At 39.5% G+C, this 14,097-nt stretch overlaps 1 protein-coding gene across 1 annotated transcript; it reads right to left on the reverse strand.

Annotated features, from left to right (window-relative positions):
- Positions 1 to 239: 239 nt before the first annotated feature.
- YIPF5 (Yip1 domain family member 5) lies at positions 240 to 13,685 on the reverse strand. Its single transcript, XM_063447394.1, has 6 exons — positions 13,551 to 13,685; positions 6,762 to 6,878; positions 5,544 to 5,713; positions 4,283 to 4,428; positions 3,389 to 3,570; positions 240 to 1,305 (listed from the first exon to the last, which is right to left on the reverse strand). Exons 2-6 carry the CDS (start codon positions 6,866 to 6,868, stop codon positions 1,143 to 1,145), a joined length of 768 nt encoding a protein of 255 aa, XP_063303464.1. The 5' UTR covers positions 6,869 to 6,878; positions 13,551 to 13,685; the 3' UTR covers positions 240 to 1,142.
- Positions 13,686 to 14,097: the final 412 nt, after the last annotated feature.

Consider the following 14,097-nt stretch of genomic DNA (forward strand, 5'->3'; position numbering starts at 1 on the left):
GGATTTCTAGCCTTGGAGCTTGTGAGCTCCTGTGTTCCTTTAGCCAATATGCTCTATTAAAGGAATAGGTGAACTAGTGCAAGATTTCATATTGAACGGTTTACTCAATTTTGTTTGTTTTTTCAAAAGCTCCTCCTTTCTTTTTTCCCAACTCTAAACTAGTGTATGTACCTAGTTATGTATATATATTTTTGGAACTTGGGCAAAGCTTGTTTTAACTATAATGATATGGAAAAAAATATGTTATTTCTATAATTTAGCATTTACTTTCCTACTATTGACACATAAGGAAGTGTAAACAAAATACAAATATGGACACCAGGGATTCCAAAAATACATTATTTCAGTCATTTACTCCCACATCTTACTTGTGATATCGCACAATGAAGTTTTTTCAGATAAGCAGTTTGAAGACGTCAACTGCAGACAAGCAGTCAGGTGATTTAACTTGCACAACGTATAGATTGCAGTTTATATATCTACCTAATGGAGAACTTGTCATCCATACTTTTGTGTAAGTCAGGTTCTCTTTAACAGTTTGAATTCTGGAATAATTAAAATTACAACTACCAAAAAACAATAAAAAAAAAAAAATTGTGAAAATATTTGTGCTAGAACTTTTTTGTAAGAGTGATCTGAAAACATTGTGGTTTATTAACTAAACATTTAAAGTGGTGCAAAATTTAGACAGTTGAAGAAAAAAAAAATGTCAACTCCCACAATTCACTGTTTGGCATGGCATGTAAACCCCTTTTTACGGTTTTAGTGATCAAATGCAATGTGGCATCCACTTTACCTTAGTTAACTATAAAAAGTAGAATGTATGAGACTTCGTGACAACATTGCTGCTATTCTCACTATAGAACCACCCTGTAGTGAAATGTAACAGCATGCTTGTAACTTTTAACCATAAAAAGTCACCTTTTTAACTTATAAACATGAGCTTTTATTAAAGCTAAAGACTTTTTGAGTCCCTCCAGTATTTAAAAGTTCATTATAAAATATGAACAAAAGCTGTACATGTTCATCCATTGATCCCCCTTGAAGTACACAAAACGGTGTATGTTTGCGACAACTCACTGGTCCATTCTGGTATGACTGATTGCAGTTTGGCCCTTTAAAGTCATTTTGAAATATTCAGTTCAAAAAACAGAAATAAGGGCAAACACTCCATAAAGTAAAGCACAAGGATAGGCGACGAGGAGCTGCTGTCCCTCCATGGCCAAAGCAGAAATGAATATCTTTGAGGCAGAAAAGCTGCACCACCCAATTATTAGAGATGCTAGAAGTATACCCGCAATTCCTCTGAAATTAAAAGAAAAAAAAAACAGTGTGAGTTTAATTGAATATACAGGGAAAATGCAAAATAAATATTTACAAGGACATCTTGTAAAGTAACAATATTGGCCAATAATGGAGATAATTTTTTTGTGTGCTATTCATATAGATTGTAATTTTCAGTTACTTTTTGTTTTTTTCTGTATGTTAATGAGAGATACGGTTTTGATTAAAACAGATTGTCAAAGTTTTACAGATAAGAAGACAAATGATAAAATAGACAAAATATGATTGACCTTAAATGACACAACCAGCAGGTTACAGAGCAGTAATCAGAATAAAAATAAGCACATCAATTCAAATGTTTATAGGGTTTTTGCAAACTTCTTTTTTTGTATTTGTTTAAAAAAACAAAATTAGAAGAATCTAATTAGCATGGAAATTTAAATAATTTACAAATAAAATAAATGAAAATTGTACATTCATTTGGTACTTTGTAATGCATATGTACATCTGACTTACAGTGATTAACACCTTAATTTGCTCCCGGAACAGGCTGATTTATTCACACAAATTCCATAAGTAAATAGAAACATTACTCTGGAAATCTAGTCCACGCGTGCTTAATAGCATCACAGAGCTCCTGCAACCTTTTTGTGACACATTAATGCTAAATATTTCCTATACCACCTCCCATTCCAAATGTGGCTGTGAATGTAATTTTAGTAAAATTAAGCCACTGTCAAGTTTGGTAGTCCTCAAGATTAATCAACTTTAGCTTAATTAGCTTTGGTGTACAGATCATGCCCCCGCAGTCTCAATGCTCAATTCTCTGCCATTTAGGAGTTAAATCACTCAGTTTATCCAGCTCTAGTAACAGAGTTTTTAGAGAAACTGTAATAATTACATTGCAGGATTAAGACTGCCTCTAGTGGCTGTTAGATTGCTACTAGTACTAGATAGCTACTTCTTGGTGGCTAACCGACTTTTGGTCCCTTGACAATGGACGTCTTCACACACTGTGAAATCTCTATAGGAAATCATTGAAGCAATGCTTTCATATGGTGAGGGCCTAATGCACATGTGGCTCACCGAACATTATCCCCAACCCACCACGGTTTACACTGGAAGAGGTGGCGCGCTGAATGCCTACATTCTGAACTGAACATCTGTATGGTGTAGGACAAATGCAAAACACTTTTATAATTTTTATTTGCCCATTTTTAGTATTAACTCATCCTCCTCTACTCTGATTTTTTTTGGTTTTTCTCCAGGAGTGGAATCTAGTTTGGTCTTGTTGGAGCACAGGTTGTACATATTGCACATTGGAATTAGCACACATGCATCCAAGTTTTTTTGTTTTTTTTTAAAAAAGGTTATATTTGCATTTTTGCTTGAAACCATACCTCAATGTCCCTCAGATTATGTGACTTCCCCATTTTAGAGGGTTACTTCAAGCGACATGATCAATGATTTAATAATTTCTTACTAAAAATGCTGCACATACGGAGATTAACCTCTTTGCTGCCGGTGGTGTACCTAAAACTCTGAACGTGTCAACAAGAGTGATTAGCCAGCCAGAATCAAATTTTCCGGACAAACCTGTTAAAAGTTAGTATCTGAAACCAGCATGCTGGTACCACAGAGCAAAGGGTGGCACAGCCCCCCTCTGTGATGCCCCTGTACGCCACTCAGTCCATACTCCCTGACTTCCCTCACCTTCCGGCGAGGGTTTGTGATATCAGCCAAGGAGGATCGAGCTGAGGAGAGAACACAGAAAGGGACTCTTTTGGTTGGAGTACCCCTTTAGTGTTTGATCAAAAACTAAACCTTTTGGCCGTGTCAGTATGTTTCATATATTGTGTTGCAGCCACCAGATTTTCTATTTATTCATTTTCATCAAGAAGGTGTAATCTAATAAAAGTTGCCATAGTGCACAAACACACATCATAGAGCATTCTTTTTGCCGTGTGACTCAAATCACAAAAGGGGGTTTCAAGCTACATCTTACTGTGGAGTCATAAGGATATTCATCACAAAACATCACAGGGAGGGGTGAACAAAAAAACAAAAAAAATTATTTTATATTATTTGAAATTTAGCAACTTACTGCAATGAAAATACAATAGCAAAGCCGGACAGGATAATCATAGGGAGAAGACAGTAGCCCAAGACACTGGATACACAGCCAAATGAAACTCCAGTCATGCTCATCAAATTGAGAAGACAAAACATTCCAAAACATCCGATTGCACTGATCCCATACACATAGCCAAACTGGATCTTTCCTGCCTGTCACAGAAAGCAGTAAATACGTTAATTGAAGAAACTTTAACAGGGACACTGTGGGCACCAATATAACTTTAATGCATTTGAGTTGTTTTGTGCTCATTAGTAATATTTTTTTTTTCCATGCTCAAAATATATATATATAATTTTTTTTTTTTTTTTTAAACAAAATAAAACATTTTGCGGAATAAGCCTTCATTTACTTCTTTGCGGTTGAGCTGTTTGCATACCTGAAAAGGAATTCTTTATGGAGTGAGGGGGTATGGCTTTGGAGAAAGGCTCAAATACAATAGTTTTTTGGGTGCTCAGAGTCTCTCTTTAATTTCAAAAGTTATTGCCGAAAATCAAAACTTAGTATTAAAATAAAACCACTTCAAGCACTTGCACAAGATGTCTTATTAATGACATCAGTTAATTTATTTTGCATCAGTGTGTCTAATTATATTTCCCTGTTTGCATAATTACCAATGTTCTTTTTGTACAAATTGGAAAGCGCTCTGGATAAAAGTGCTATATAAGAACTGTTAAGAAACACTTTATTTAGCTTTACAGTCAACAAATAGTTGATCAAAACTGGCATATAAATATAAAATATGGTACCCTAGTGTTAAAGCTACAGCAACAATAAACTACTCTCCAACTCTTGGGGATAACATAACATTTATATTTAGGGCAAGAAAAAAATAAATATATATATATAAATATATATACAAACCAACAGCAATGTGGCTCCAAAAGCAAGACAAAAGACCATTGGTCCAGTCAAATCAGTCTCATTCATAATACTGCCATCTGCTACCTTCAGTGGGTGTAACACTGTCAATGTTTTCTGCCAAATGTGGTCAAAATTGATTCCCAGTTCTGAGATTTAAAGACAGATAAAAAGAAGATATATAAATGAAGAATATCTTGATCTTAAACACTGACAAAGTGCAATTGTAATATAGTTGTCACATAGAAACATACATTGAAATTGCACATAGGAAAAACATTACTTTGTTTTGACAGCTCCTGTTAAGTTAGTAGGAATAAACTCCGCTCTCATGAGGTAATGAAAACCCTTAAAAACGAAGAATCTTCTTATCACAAACATTAGCTACGTACATTCTGCTTACAAAGTATAGGCACAAATTTATAGAACAAAGTTAAATGAAGGGATACCCCGTACCAACACAACTTTAGAAATATAAAACATAGTAAGTGGACTGCTTTTCTTACAGAAATCTTTATATAACATAGTACCACTCAATGGTTCCTGTCACTCTAAGAGGTCTCCTCAGAGTTTTCACATAAAAAAGAGAAAATAAACACAAACAAAATATAGTGCAATATTGCAAACATAAAAAAACCTAAAGTGTGCACACATTTGATATGCAAGGTTTGTTTGTTTTTTGGAAAGAGGGGCAAATATTTTTTTTCCCCAAAAAGTGTTTTAATAAAACAATCCTTTAGCGGAAGGATGGAGGCAATTGTCCAAGTTCCGAACCAAAACAAAATCTTTGTGCTGGGTGTTTGTTCCACAGACATTTTTTTAAAGGAAAGAAAGGCCTTTCTTAGAATATCCTATATGTATACCTAACACAACATTAATTCTGAATAAAATGTTACAAAATGTGAGAATTTTTACACATCCCGTGCAACTAAAGAAAAAGAGCTCAAATTAGATTCACATATTCCTAATGATAATGCCTCATTTGCCTCGGATCTAGATTAATTTTTGGTAGTTTACGCTAACCTTATACAACTGTCTCACCTCTAAACTAACCATACCTCTAACTGTATATTTACATTAACTCTAACCATGTGCCTGCCCTCACCTTAAGATACCACTCCACATCCATAAAGCACTTCAGCTTTCTATAGTGCTACACATTCATATGCGACACATTAAAAATAAACCAGAACTGTCCTCCTATGCTGTCTATATCAAGGAAAAAATTTATTTAATATCAGTAAGTAAGAAATTCTAACATTACCTTCTAGTAAAGGTGGTTCATCGTCAAATGAACTTCCGTAAACTGATTCTGTTACTGTAGGAGTAAAGGCTGGACTTGGCTGGTATATCTGTCCTGTGTATGGCTGCTGTGGGTTCAACATATCTGGAGGAATGTAACCGCCTTGTTGGCTGTAATCATAACCATATTGTCTGTTTGAGAGAAAAAAACATGGATATTTAGGGCATACATTGCAAAAATCATTATAAGAGTCCCAAATGTGCATCTATATTTTGTTAAAAAGTCGATTTGTGCATACCAGTGAACAGCCATACCCCTAACTGAAGTTACACATGCTCACTATGAAGCTGGGAAAATATTTATATTTTGATCTCCAACACTGGTAGTTCGATGAATTAATGAGCATCTCCATAAATTTGTAGAGCTTCCAGATCACCCATGTTCTGCACAGGAAGACTCCTGCCGTAATGCAAATTATCCAAGCTGAAAAAATAGCTGACTGGACTAAAAGTTGAAGCCATTTTACCCTGTATATATTTAAATTCTATTTAAATTTATTTAATTTTGTTAACTAGGGAATTTCAATACTCCAACCCAAGAAAGTTTTAGCTGTACAAGAGCTTTACCATTTGCCACAATTATCTTCTTTCTCTGAAGTTGCCTATGCCTGACACACTTCAAAGAACTTCTCCCACAGTATATTCTTAAACTTATTTTATATCATAACCTATATACATAATGCATGCACTTAGAAATTAACAGTACAAATGGTTATCCAGATTTAAAATCTTATATACACACACACACACACACACACACACTACCATTCCTTCCTTTATCTGGTCCCAGTAAAATGTATATACCGGTATATGTCCAACATGAAGGCGATCACAGAGTCATGAAGCTATGATTTTCTATAACAATTAACTTTTAGTTTGCACACTAGCTAACCAGGTTTCTACTACCTCTCTAAGAGTGCAAAAGTATGTATCCAATTTTCTGCTAAGATGACCCAAACATTTGCTGAAATATACATCCGCATGAAACAATTCTTCTGTAATTTATATGAGAGTACTGAATCCCATATTTTGCTAAACATAATAAATATGTAAATGGTTTTATTCACTAAACAGAACACTGCACTGATAAAAACTAAACTGTACACTCTGTATGGTAGTTGTCTAACCTAATTTGTTTTAACAGATGTATGTTAAAATAGGCAAAACAAAAACCAATTACTTGTTGTACTGCCCTCCGCCTGCATTGTAATTGTATGCCTGAGCAGGATCGTCAATGCTGTAGCTTGTTTGGAAGAAGTCTGTATTGAGGTTATCATAGTTCGCCATGTCAGCAGGTCTGTAAGTCACAAAAAAAAACAACATTTAATATATAGATATATCTTCTCTGAGAAAATAATTTTATATATATATACACACACACACACACACACACACACACACAAATATTTTTAAGTATTTGATTCCCTATGGCAGAAAGAAGAGTATTAACCCCTTAAGGACACATGACATGTGTGACATGTCATAATTCCCTTTTATTCCAGAAGTTTGGTCCTTAAGGGGTTAAAATACAACCACTAAGATATGAATGGGTTACTTCAAATTTCCTGACTTCGCATCATGATCAGGATACCTGGAGTCTGTATGTGAGGCGTTTGGCTATGCAACTCTGCACACTCAAAGTTAACTTCCCCTCCAGTCACATCATTGGGCCACAATGTTGTGAATCCTGTGATACCAGCATGCATGCCCCAATCCCCCTGTGCCACCTATGTCCTCTCTTTTGCCCTGCAGGAGTTCTTTGTTTGGACTGGAAGTGATGTCCACCACTAAACCAGAGCACTACATGAAGATATGATGTCATCAATAAGGGACTGTAGGATCACAATGCAAGGACGCAGTCTGGATCACACAGGAATGGTTTATTTGCACCATGTGTGCAGGTCAATTTATAGCTGAAGATGGCATCTGATGAAGACATTGTGTGTCAAAACGCGTTATACTGTATTATTTCCATAGAGATTGTTTCTATATTTGTACTTACAATCAATTGTTTCAATAAATAAGATATACTTCTTTAACCCCTTAACGCCGTTCTATGTCGTCCCGCACCCAATGATCTTTAAAGCCGTTGTGGCGGCATTGAACACCATAACAGCTTTGAGCCCTAAAGCCTCTGGAAACCTCCCATGGCAAATCATGCCCCCGGAGACCATGTAATCGCTCTCAAAGAGCGATCACATGGCAAGCATAGCTGCCTGCAGAGGGACTGCTTGAGACAGGGATAGGTAACCTTTGGCACCCCAGATGTTGTGGACTACATCCCCCATAATGCTGGAAATGCATCGTGGGAGGTGTAGTCCAAAATATATGGAGTGCTGAAGGTTGCCTATGCCTGGCCTAGAAAAGTTTTAAAAAAAAAATTAAAAAAAAAAAAAATATATATATATATATATATATATATATATATATATATATACACATACACACACACACAAATGTATGTGAATGTAACATTATACTTTGTGTATTTTAATATCAAAATAATTACATATATTAGTATTAAAATACACTTAGAATGAAGTTACATACTATATATATATATATATATATATATATATATATATATATATATATAATGCATATCTCTTTATACGTCTAATTCCAATAATAAAGTAAATAAAATAAAAAAATAACTTGATAGTAATATGTTTATATAAATATACACATACCAAATACACTTAGAATGACATTCTATATATATCTACTTATATAAATACAAATATATATATATATATATATTAAAATTGTATGTGTATATTTATGTAATCGTAACATAATGATGTGATTTTATTTAAATTAAAATGTGAAGGATGTGCCTGCAAACCCAGGCAGAAAGTCCAGAAAATTGAATTTGCAGGCACTTTAACTCTATAAACTTTCAAAGACACCATGGGGGTTAAGGTTTTACTCGGGAGACTTCGCTAAACACAAATATTAGTGTTTCAAAACGGTAAATTGTATTACAACAATATTGCCAGTAAAAATTAAGTTTTTTCACACGCAAACAACAATTTCACCGACAATGATATTGTTGTAATACATTTTACTGTTGAAACACTAATATTTGTGTTCAGTGAAGTCCCCCGAGTATTACCGTACCCCCATGTACAGGTTTTAGGTGTTTTGGAAAGTTAGAGGGTTAAATATAAGGCTTGCATTTCATTTTTTTTCACATTGAAATTTGCCAGATTGGTGATGTTGCCTTTGAGAGCGTATGGTAGTCCAGGAATGAGAATTCCCCCCATGATGGCATACCATTTTCAAACGTAGAGAACCCAGGGTATTCTATATGGGGTATGCAAAGTCTTTTTTAGTAGTCACTTAGTCAAAAACACTGGCCAAAGTTAGCATTCATAATTGTGCTACAATCGGTCTCAAAGGCAACATTACTAATCTGGCAAATTTCAAGGTGTATAAACTGAAAATTGGAACGTGCTATATTTGACTCTCTAACTTTCCAAAACACCATAACAGCTGTTCATGGGGGGTACTGTTGTACTAGTGAGACACTGAATACGAATATATGTGTATTTAATTGAAAAGCTAACTGTATTATGACATTCACAGTTAAAATGCCACGCAAAACTAAAAAAAAAAAAAAATGATTTTAGATTTTATTCATAATAAATTGTTAAATATATGAATAGTTGATGTGAAATAAAAAACTACAACACAATTACTATATAAAACATGTGGAATAAGTGTAAACCACCCTTGAAAAGTGTACCTCACACACACTCCAAAATGAACCAACACAAACATTATATAATCCAGAAGGGATATAGAGAAGGGGGTTATAAAGTATACATGAGAATATAAAAGAAAATACAACCTGGAAATCGAGGTGGATTAAAAACAATGTGGAATGTAGAAATAAAACGTCTGAATATGGTGAAATACATAATGCTATTGACAGAGACTCCAGGAGGTAGAAAACGTACAAGACATTTAGTAAAATGAGTCTGTCTCCCCTCAGGGGTATATCCAGATGGCTGGTATCTTTCAGAGCCGAACCACCTCTTTATATATCCCTTTTGGGGTGAAATAAAAGCCCTGTTCCTCATGAATAAATTATATTCAATAAGTTTGGGTGCACTTAATATGAAAGAGTTGAATTACGGTTGAACAGACATATAGCACAAATCTCAGGTTTTGTTTACGTTTTGTTCAGAACATGCACAATTGACTGTCCTTAAGTGGTTAAGTGATCCTGTGGATCTCCCATCTCTAAGAGGATTTTTTGAGAGCTGTGGTCCCAGGAAATAAGTAGTATCTATTTGATAATGCGTCTTATACTTGAGCTAGTAATATGAGCTTTACTTACCAGGGATTCCACTTTCTGTGAACTACATGTTGCACTATTAATTTTTTTGTTATGTTTATGTTATAGCCCCAAGAAAATATGAATGAAAATAATATTTTACAAACACACTGATGAACATTAGTGAGCCTCTGAACAAGAGGTGACCAAAGGTAGATCCTGTAGAACAACTATTTCAATAATGCTTTGCCAACCTTAAAGTCACTCCCCAAAAATGAATATTTCATAAAGAAAAAATGAAATGCTCTTAAAGACTGTGTTGGAATTTCACAGAAATTCAAACCCAGTCAAATGTTATCAAATTACGAAGAAGGGACTACTTTGTCTTGTGTATTTTCCTCACGCTTGACAATAGCTGGAACTGCCTTTTGTCAAGCCCTCAGCTGTCACTGGTGTCCTACAGAATCCTCCATAGATATTATTGTAAGGCAAGCATGTCAAACGTAAAATCTAGCACAGTCCAAATAAACAAGGTTTATGTGGACCGCAAACCCCCCCCCCCCCCCCCCCAAAAACAAAAAACTCAAAGTTTCATAGAAACGTAGGTTTATTTTGAAAAGTATAGTACAAAAAAAAAAACAGCATCCCCCTCAACTAAACTACAGCACCCCCTCTACCAAATCCCAGCCCCCCCCCTACCAAATCCCAGTCCCCAGCACCCCTCCTCTACCAAATCCCAGCACCCCTCCTTTACCAAATCCCAGCACCTCTCCTCTACCAAATCCCAGCACCCCTCCTCTACCAAATCCCAGCACCCCTCCTCTACCAAATCCCAGCACCCCTCCTCTACCAAATCCCAGCACCCCTCCTCTACCAAATCCCTGCACCCCCCCTCTACCAAATCCCTGCACCCCCCCGCTACCAAATCCCTGCACCCCCCCCCGCTACCAAATCCCAGCACCCCCCCCGCTACCAAATCCCAGCACCCCCCCGCTACCAAATCCCAGCACCCCCCCCGCTACCAAATCCCAGCACCCCCCCGCTACCAAATCCCAGCACCCCCCGCTACCAAATCCCAGCACCCCTCCGCTACCAAATCCCAGCACCCCCCCCACCAAATCCCAGCACCCCCCCCCCCACCAAATCCCAGCACCCCCCCTACCAAATCCCAGCACCCCCCCTACCAAATCCCAGCACCCCCCTCTACCAAATCCCAGCACCCCCCTCTACCAAATCCCAGCACCCCCCCGCTACCAAATACCAGCACCCCCCCGCTACCAAATCCCAGCACCCCCCCGCTACCAAATCCCAGCACCCCCCCACCAAATCCCAGCACCCCCCCACCAAATCCCAGCACCCCTCCACCAAATCCCAGCACCCCCCCCCTACCAAATCCCAGCACCCCCCCTACCAAATCCCAGAACCCCCCCCCCACCAAATCCCAGAACCCCCCCCCCCCAAATCCCAGAACCCCCCCCCCCCCCTCTACCAAATCCCAACAACCCCCTCTAGCCAACAAGCAGACTGCAGTCACATTGCCGCTGCCGGAATCCGGCCTCTGGTATACCTCAAATGGTGCTGTTCGCACCCTGTGCCAAAGTGGATCCTCCTGCTACTTCTTGAAACCTTGTGAAGGTGGAGCATGTAGACATCACATTGGAAGGTAACGTGGCGTTGCGTGCCTCCGTGCACCTCCAGGTCCTCCACTCACACCTTTCCCTGGGGTCCAGTGGGGATCTTCTATCTTGAGATCTCCTTCCTGCTGCTCACTGCTCCCTCAAGCACTTTAGTGATGCCGGAATATGACGACATATTCCGGCATCACTACAGACGGCGTGTGTGAGGAAGCAGTGAGGAGTAGGAAGACTGAGCTCCTCCAGAGACCTCTCCTCCTGGCCGGGCAAATTTTAGCAGAGTAGGCACCTGCAATGTGGGGAGAGCAGGTGCCAACTCTGCTTTAACACTAAGCATGTACTCATGGCTCGCCGGGCCTCAAAGATGTCCATTGTGGGCTGCATGCTGCCCGCAAGTTTGACATGCTTTTTGTAAGGAGTACCGCGCTGTTGGATCCTGGCAGACGAAACACCAAGAGCTAAAGAGCACCTTACAGAAAATGATCTGAGCCCCTGTAAACGATTCATGTGAAAAACAAACAAAAAAACTAACATTCCTCTGCATCCCACAGCCATCAGAATGCAAGTGAGCAGTCACCATCTCTAGGGTCTTTAATAAATATGCAAAGACCTCAGAGTGTGACAGAGCAATTTAAAGGAATACTATAGTGACAGGAAAACGTGTATTCCTGTCATATCTGTGGAAACCTAGTTTAGGTCCTCGTCCCCATCAGTTAGGGGAAAGGTGATTTTACTAACGTTTAAAAACTTATTTCAATGCTGCACGGACCCCTCGTGGCTGACCGCGCCCCCTTGGCTGAGTTCAGAAAAATTCTCATTCTCAGCCAATCCATAGGCTATTGCGCATGCGCGGAAAAGAGCCACGCACCAAAGAGGGACACTTAAATTGCAAGGGTGTGACCAGGTCTGTTGCGATACATTTTGGATGGCTTACTGATAAATTTATGGAAACAAGTTATTATTTAGAAAAAGAACAAACTTATATACACAGACTGGTTTCTAAACACACGTGTTGTAGGCTAAAGAGACATTACTGCGAGTTTTGTTGTTGTGGAGCTCTGTTATACACAATTTGCAACTCCTGGAACAGTGAGACATTAGGATAGAAAAGAGGAACACACTGGGGAGATACGTAGTTCAACTACATCTGGGTGTCTACCTTGAGCTCCTGCCACCCTAAACCAACACTGACTGGGTAGCTGCTGCCACCTAGACATTGCCTGGGTCTGGGACCCTGTAGCTGCTGCCACCTAGACATTGCCTGGGTCTGGGACCCTGTAGCTGCTGCCACCTAGACACTGCCTGGGTCTTGGACCCTGTAGCTGCTGCCACCTAGACACTGCCTGGGTCTTGGACCCTGTAGCTGCTGCCACCTAGACACTGCCTGGGTCTTGAACCCTGAAGCTGCTGCCACCTAGACACTGCCTGGGTCTTGGACCCTGTAGCTGCTGCAACCTAGACACTGCCTGGGTCTTGGACCCTGTAGCTGCTGCCACCTAGACACTGCCTGGGTCTTGGACCCTGTAGCTGCTGCCACCTAGACACTGCCTGGGTCTTGGACCCTGTAGCTGCTGCCACCTAGACACTGCCTGGGTCTTGGACCCTGTAGTTGCTGCCACCTAGACACTGCCTGGGTCTTGGACCCTGTAGCTGCTGCCACCTAGACACTGCCTGGGTCTTGGACCCTGTAGCTGCTGCCACCTAGACACTGCCTGGGTCTTGGACCCTGTAGCTGCTGTCTCCTAGACACTGCCTGGGTCTTGGACCCTGTAGCTGCTGCCACCTAGACACTGCCTGGGTCTGGGACCCTGTAGCTGCTGCCACCTAGACACTGCCTGGTTCTGGGACCCTGTAGCTGCTGTCTCCTAGGCCGCCCAGGATCACGGTACAAGTAATCCATGTCGCAGTGTGTCAGCAATCCGTCACCCCGGCTTACACTGGGCTTGCTGGCCTCTGTGTTGGCGATAAAGCTGCACGCAGGCGAACATACGGACTGTTAAAGATTAGTAAATAGCCATAACAAGGTACAAGACGGCTGAATAAAGGCAAAGACCTGATGTTAGCTCCGTCACTGCGGTTTAGCTCTCAGACCGGTATGTACCGGGCTCCCCCTTCCGCTCTGTACGGCAGCCTCTCCCGTTGCTACGTGTCAGCACTGGAGCGCAGAGAACTTCCGGGTCAAGAGGGATGACGTTCTGGACGCACGCGCAGAAACTCCCATCCAGCAGCCAGCGACTTCCGGTCTCCAGGCCGCCTAGCTGGTCAACTGTTGCTTAGCAACGCTGGCAAGGCTGAGCATCATTCAGGGAATACAGGCAGGAATGCCATTGCCATAAGGGATATTAAATATCGAGTTTAATAGCCAAGGCGAAGAGAGCGCGGAGTCAATACAGTGATTAATGAATAATGGAATTATTACATAAAATGGAAATATGATTAAATTTTCATTTGGAAGCAGACATTTTGACCAAAAAGAACTGAAAAGTTAATTTCTGTGAACAATATTAAGAATGTGTGTAACATAACTTAATTGAGGTATATTATTATTTATTTATTTTGATTTGTTTTCCATTCTTTATTTTTGTTGTGCCAAGGTTAAC

Source organism: Pelobates fuscus, chromosome 3, assembly GCF_036172605.1.
Source record: "Pelobates fuscus isolate aPelFus1 chromosome 3, aPelFus1.pri, whole genome shotgun sequence".
Classification (NCBI taxonomy): domain Eukaryota; kingdom Metazoa; phylum Chordata; class Amphibia; order Anura; family Pelobatidae; genus Pelobates; species Pelobates fuscus.

What these genes read in the sequence shown, in the direction of transcription:
- YIPF5 (XM_063447394.1), bottom strand. Translation starts at nt 6,868, where the DNA reads ATGGCGAACTATGATAACCTCAATACAGACTTCTTCCAAACAAGCTAC. An exon ending in TTGGAGCCACATTGCTGTTG is followed by an intron (nt 3,571 to 4,282) that starts GTTTGTATATAT and finishes TTTCTGTGACAG; the next exon opens with GCAGGAAAGATCCAGTTTGG. An exon ending in GCTATTGTATTTTCATTGCA is followed by an intron (nt 1,306 to 3,388) that starts GTAAGTTGCTAA and finishes TTTTAATTTCAG; the next exon opens with AGGAATTGCGGGTATACTTC.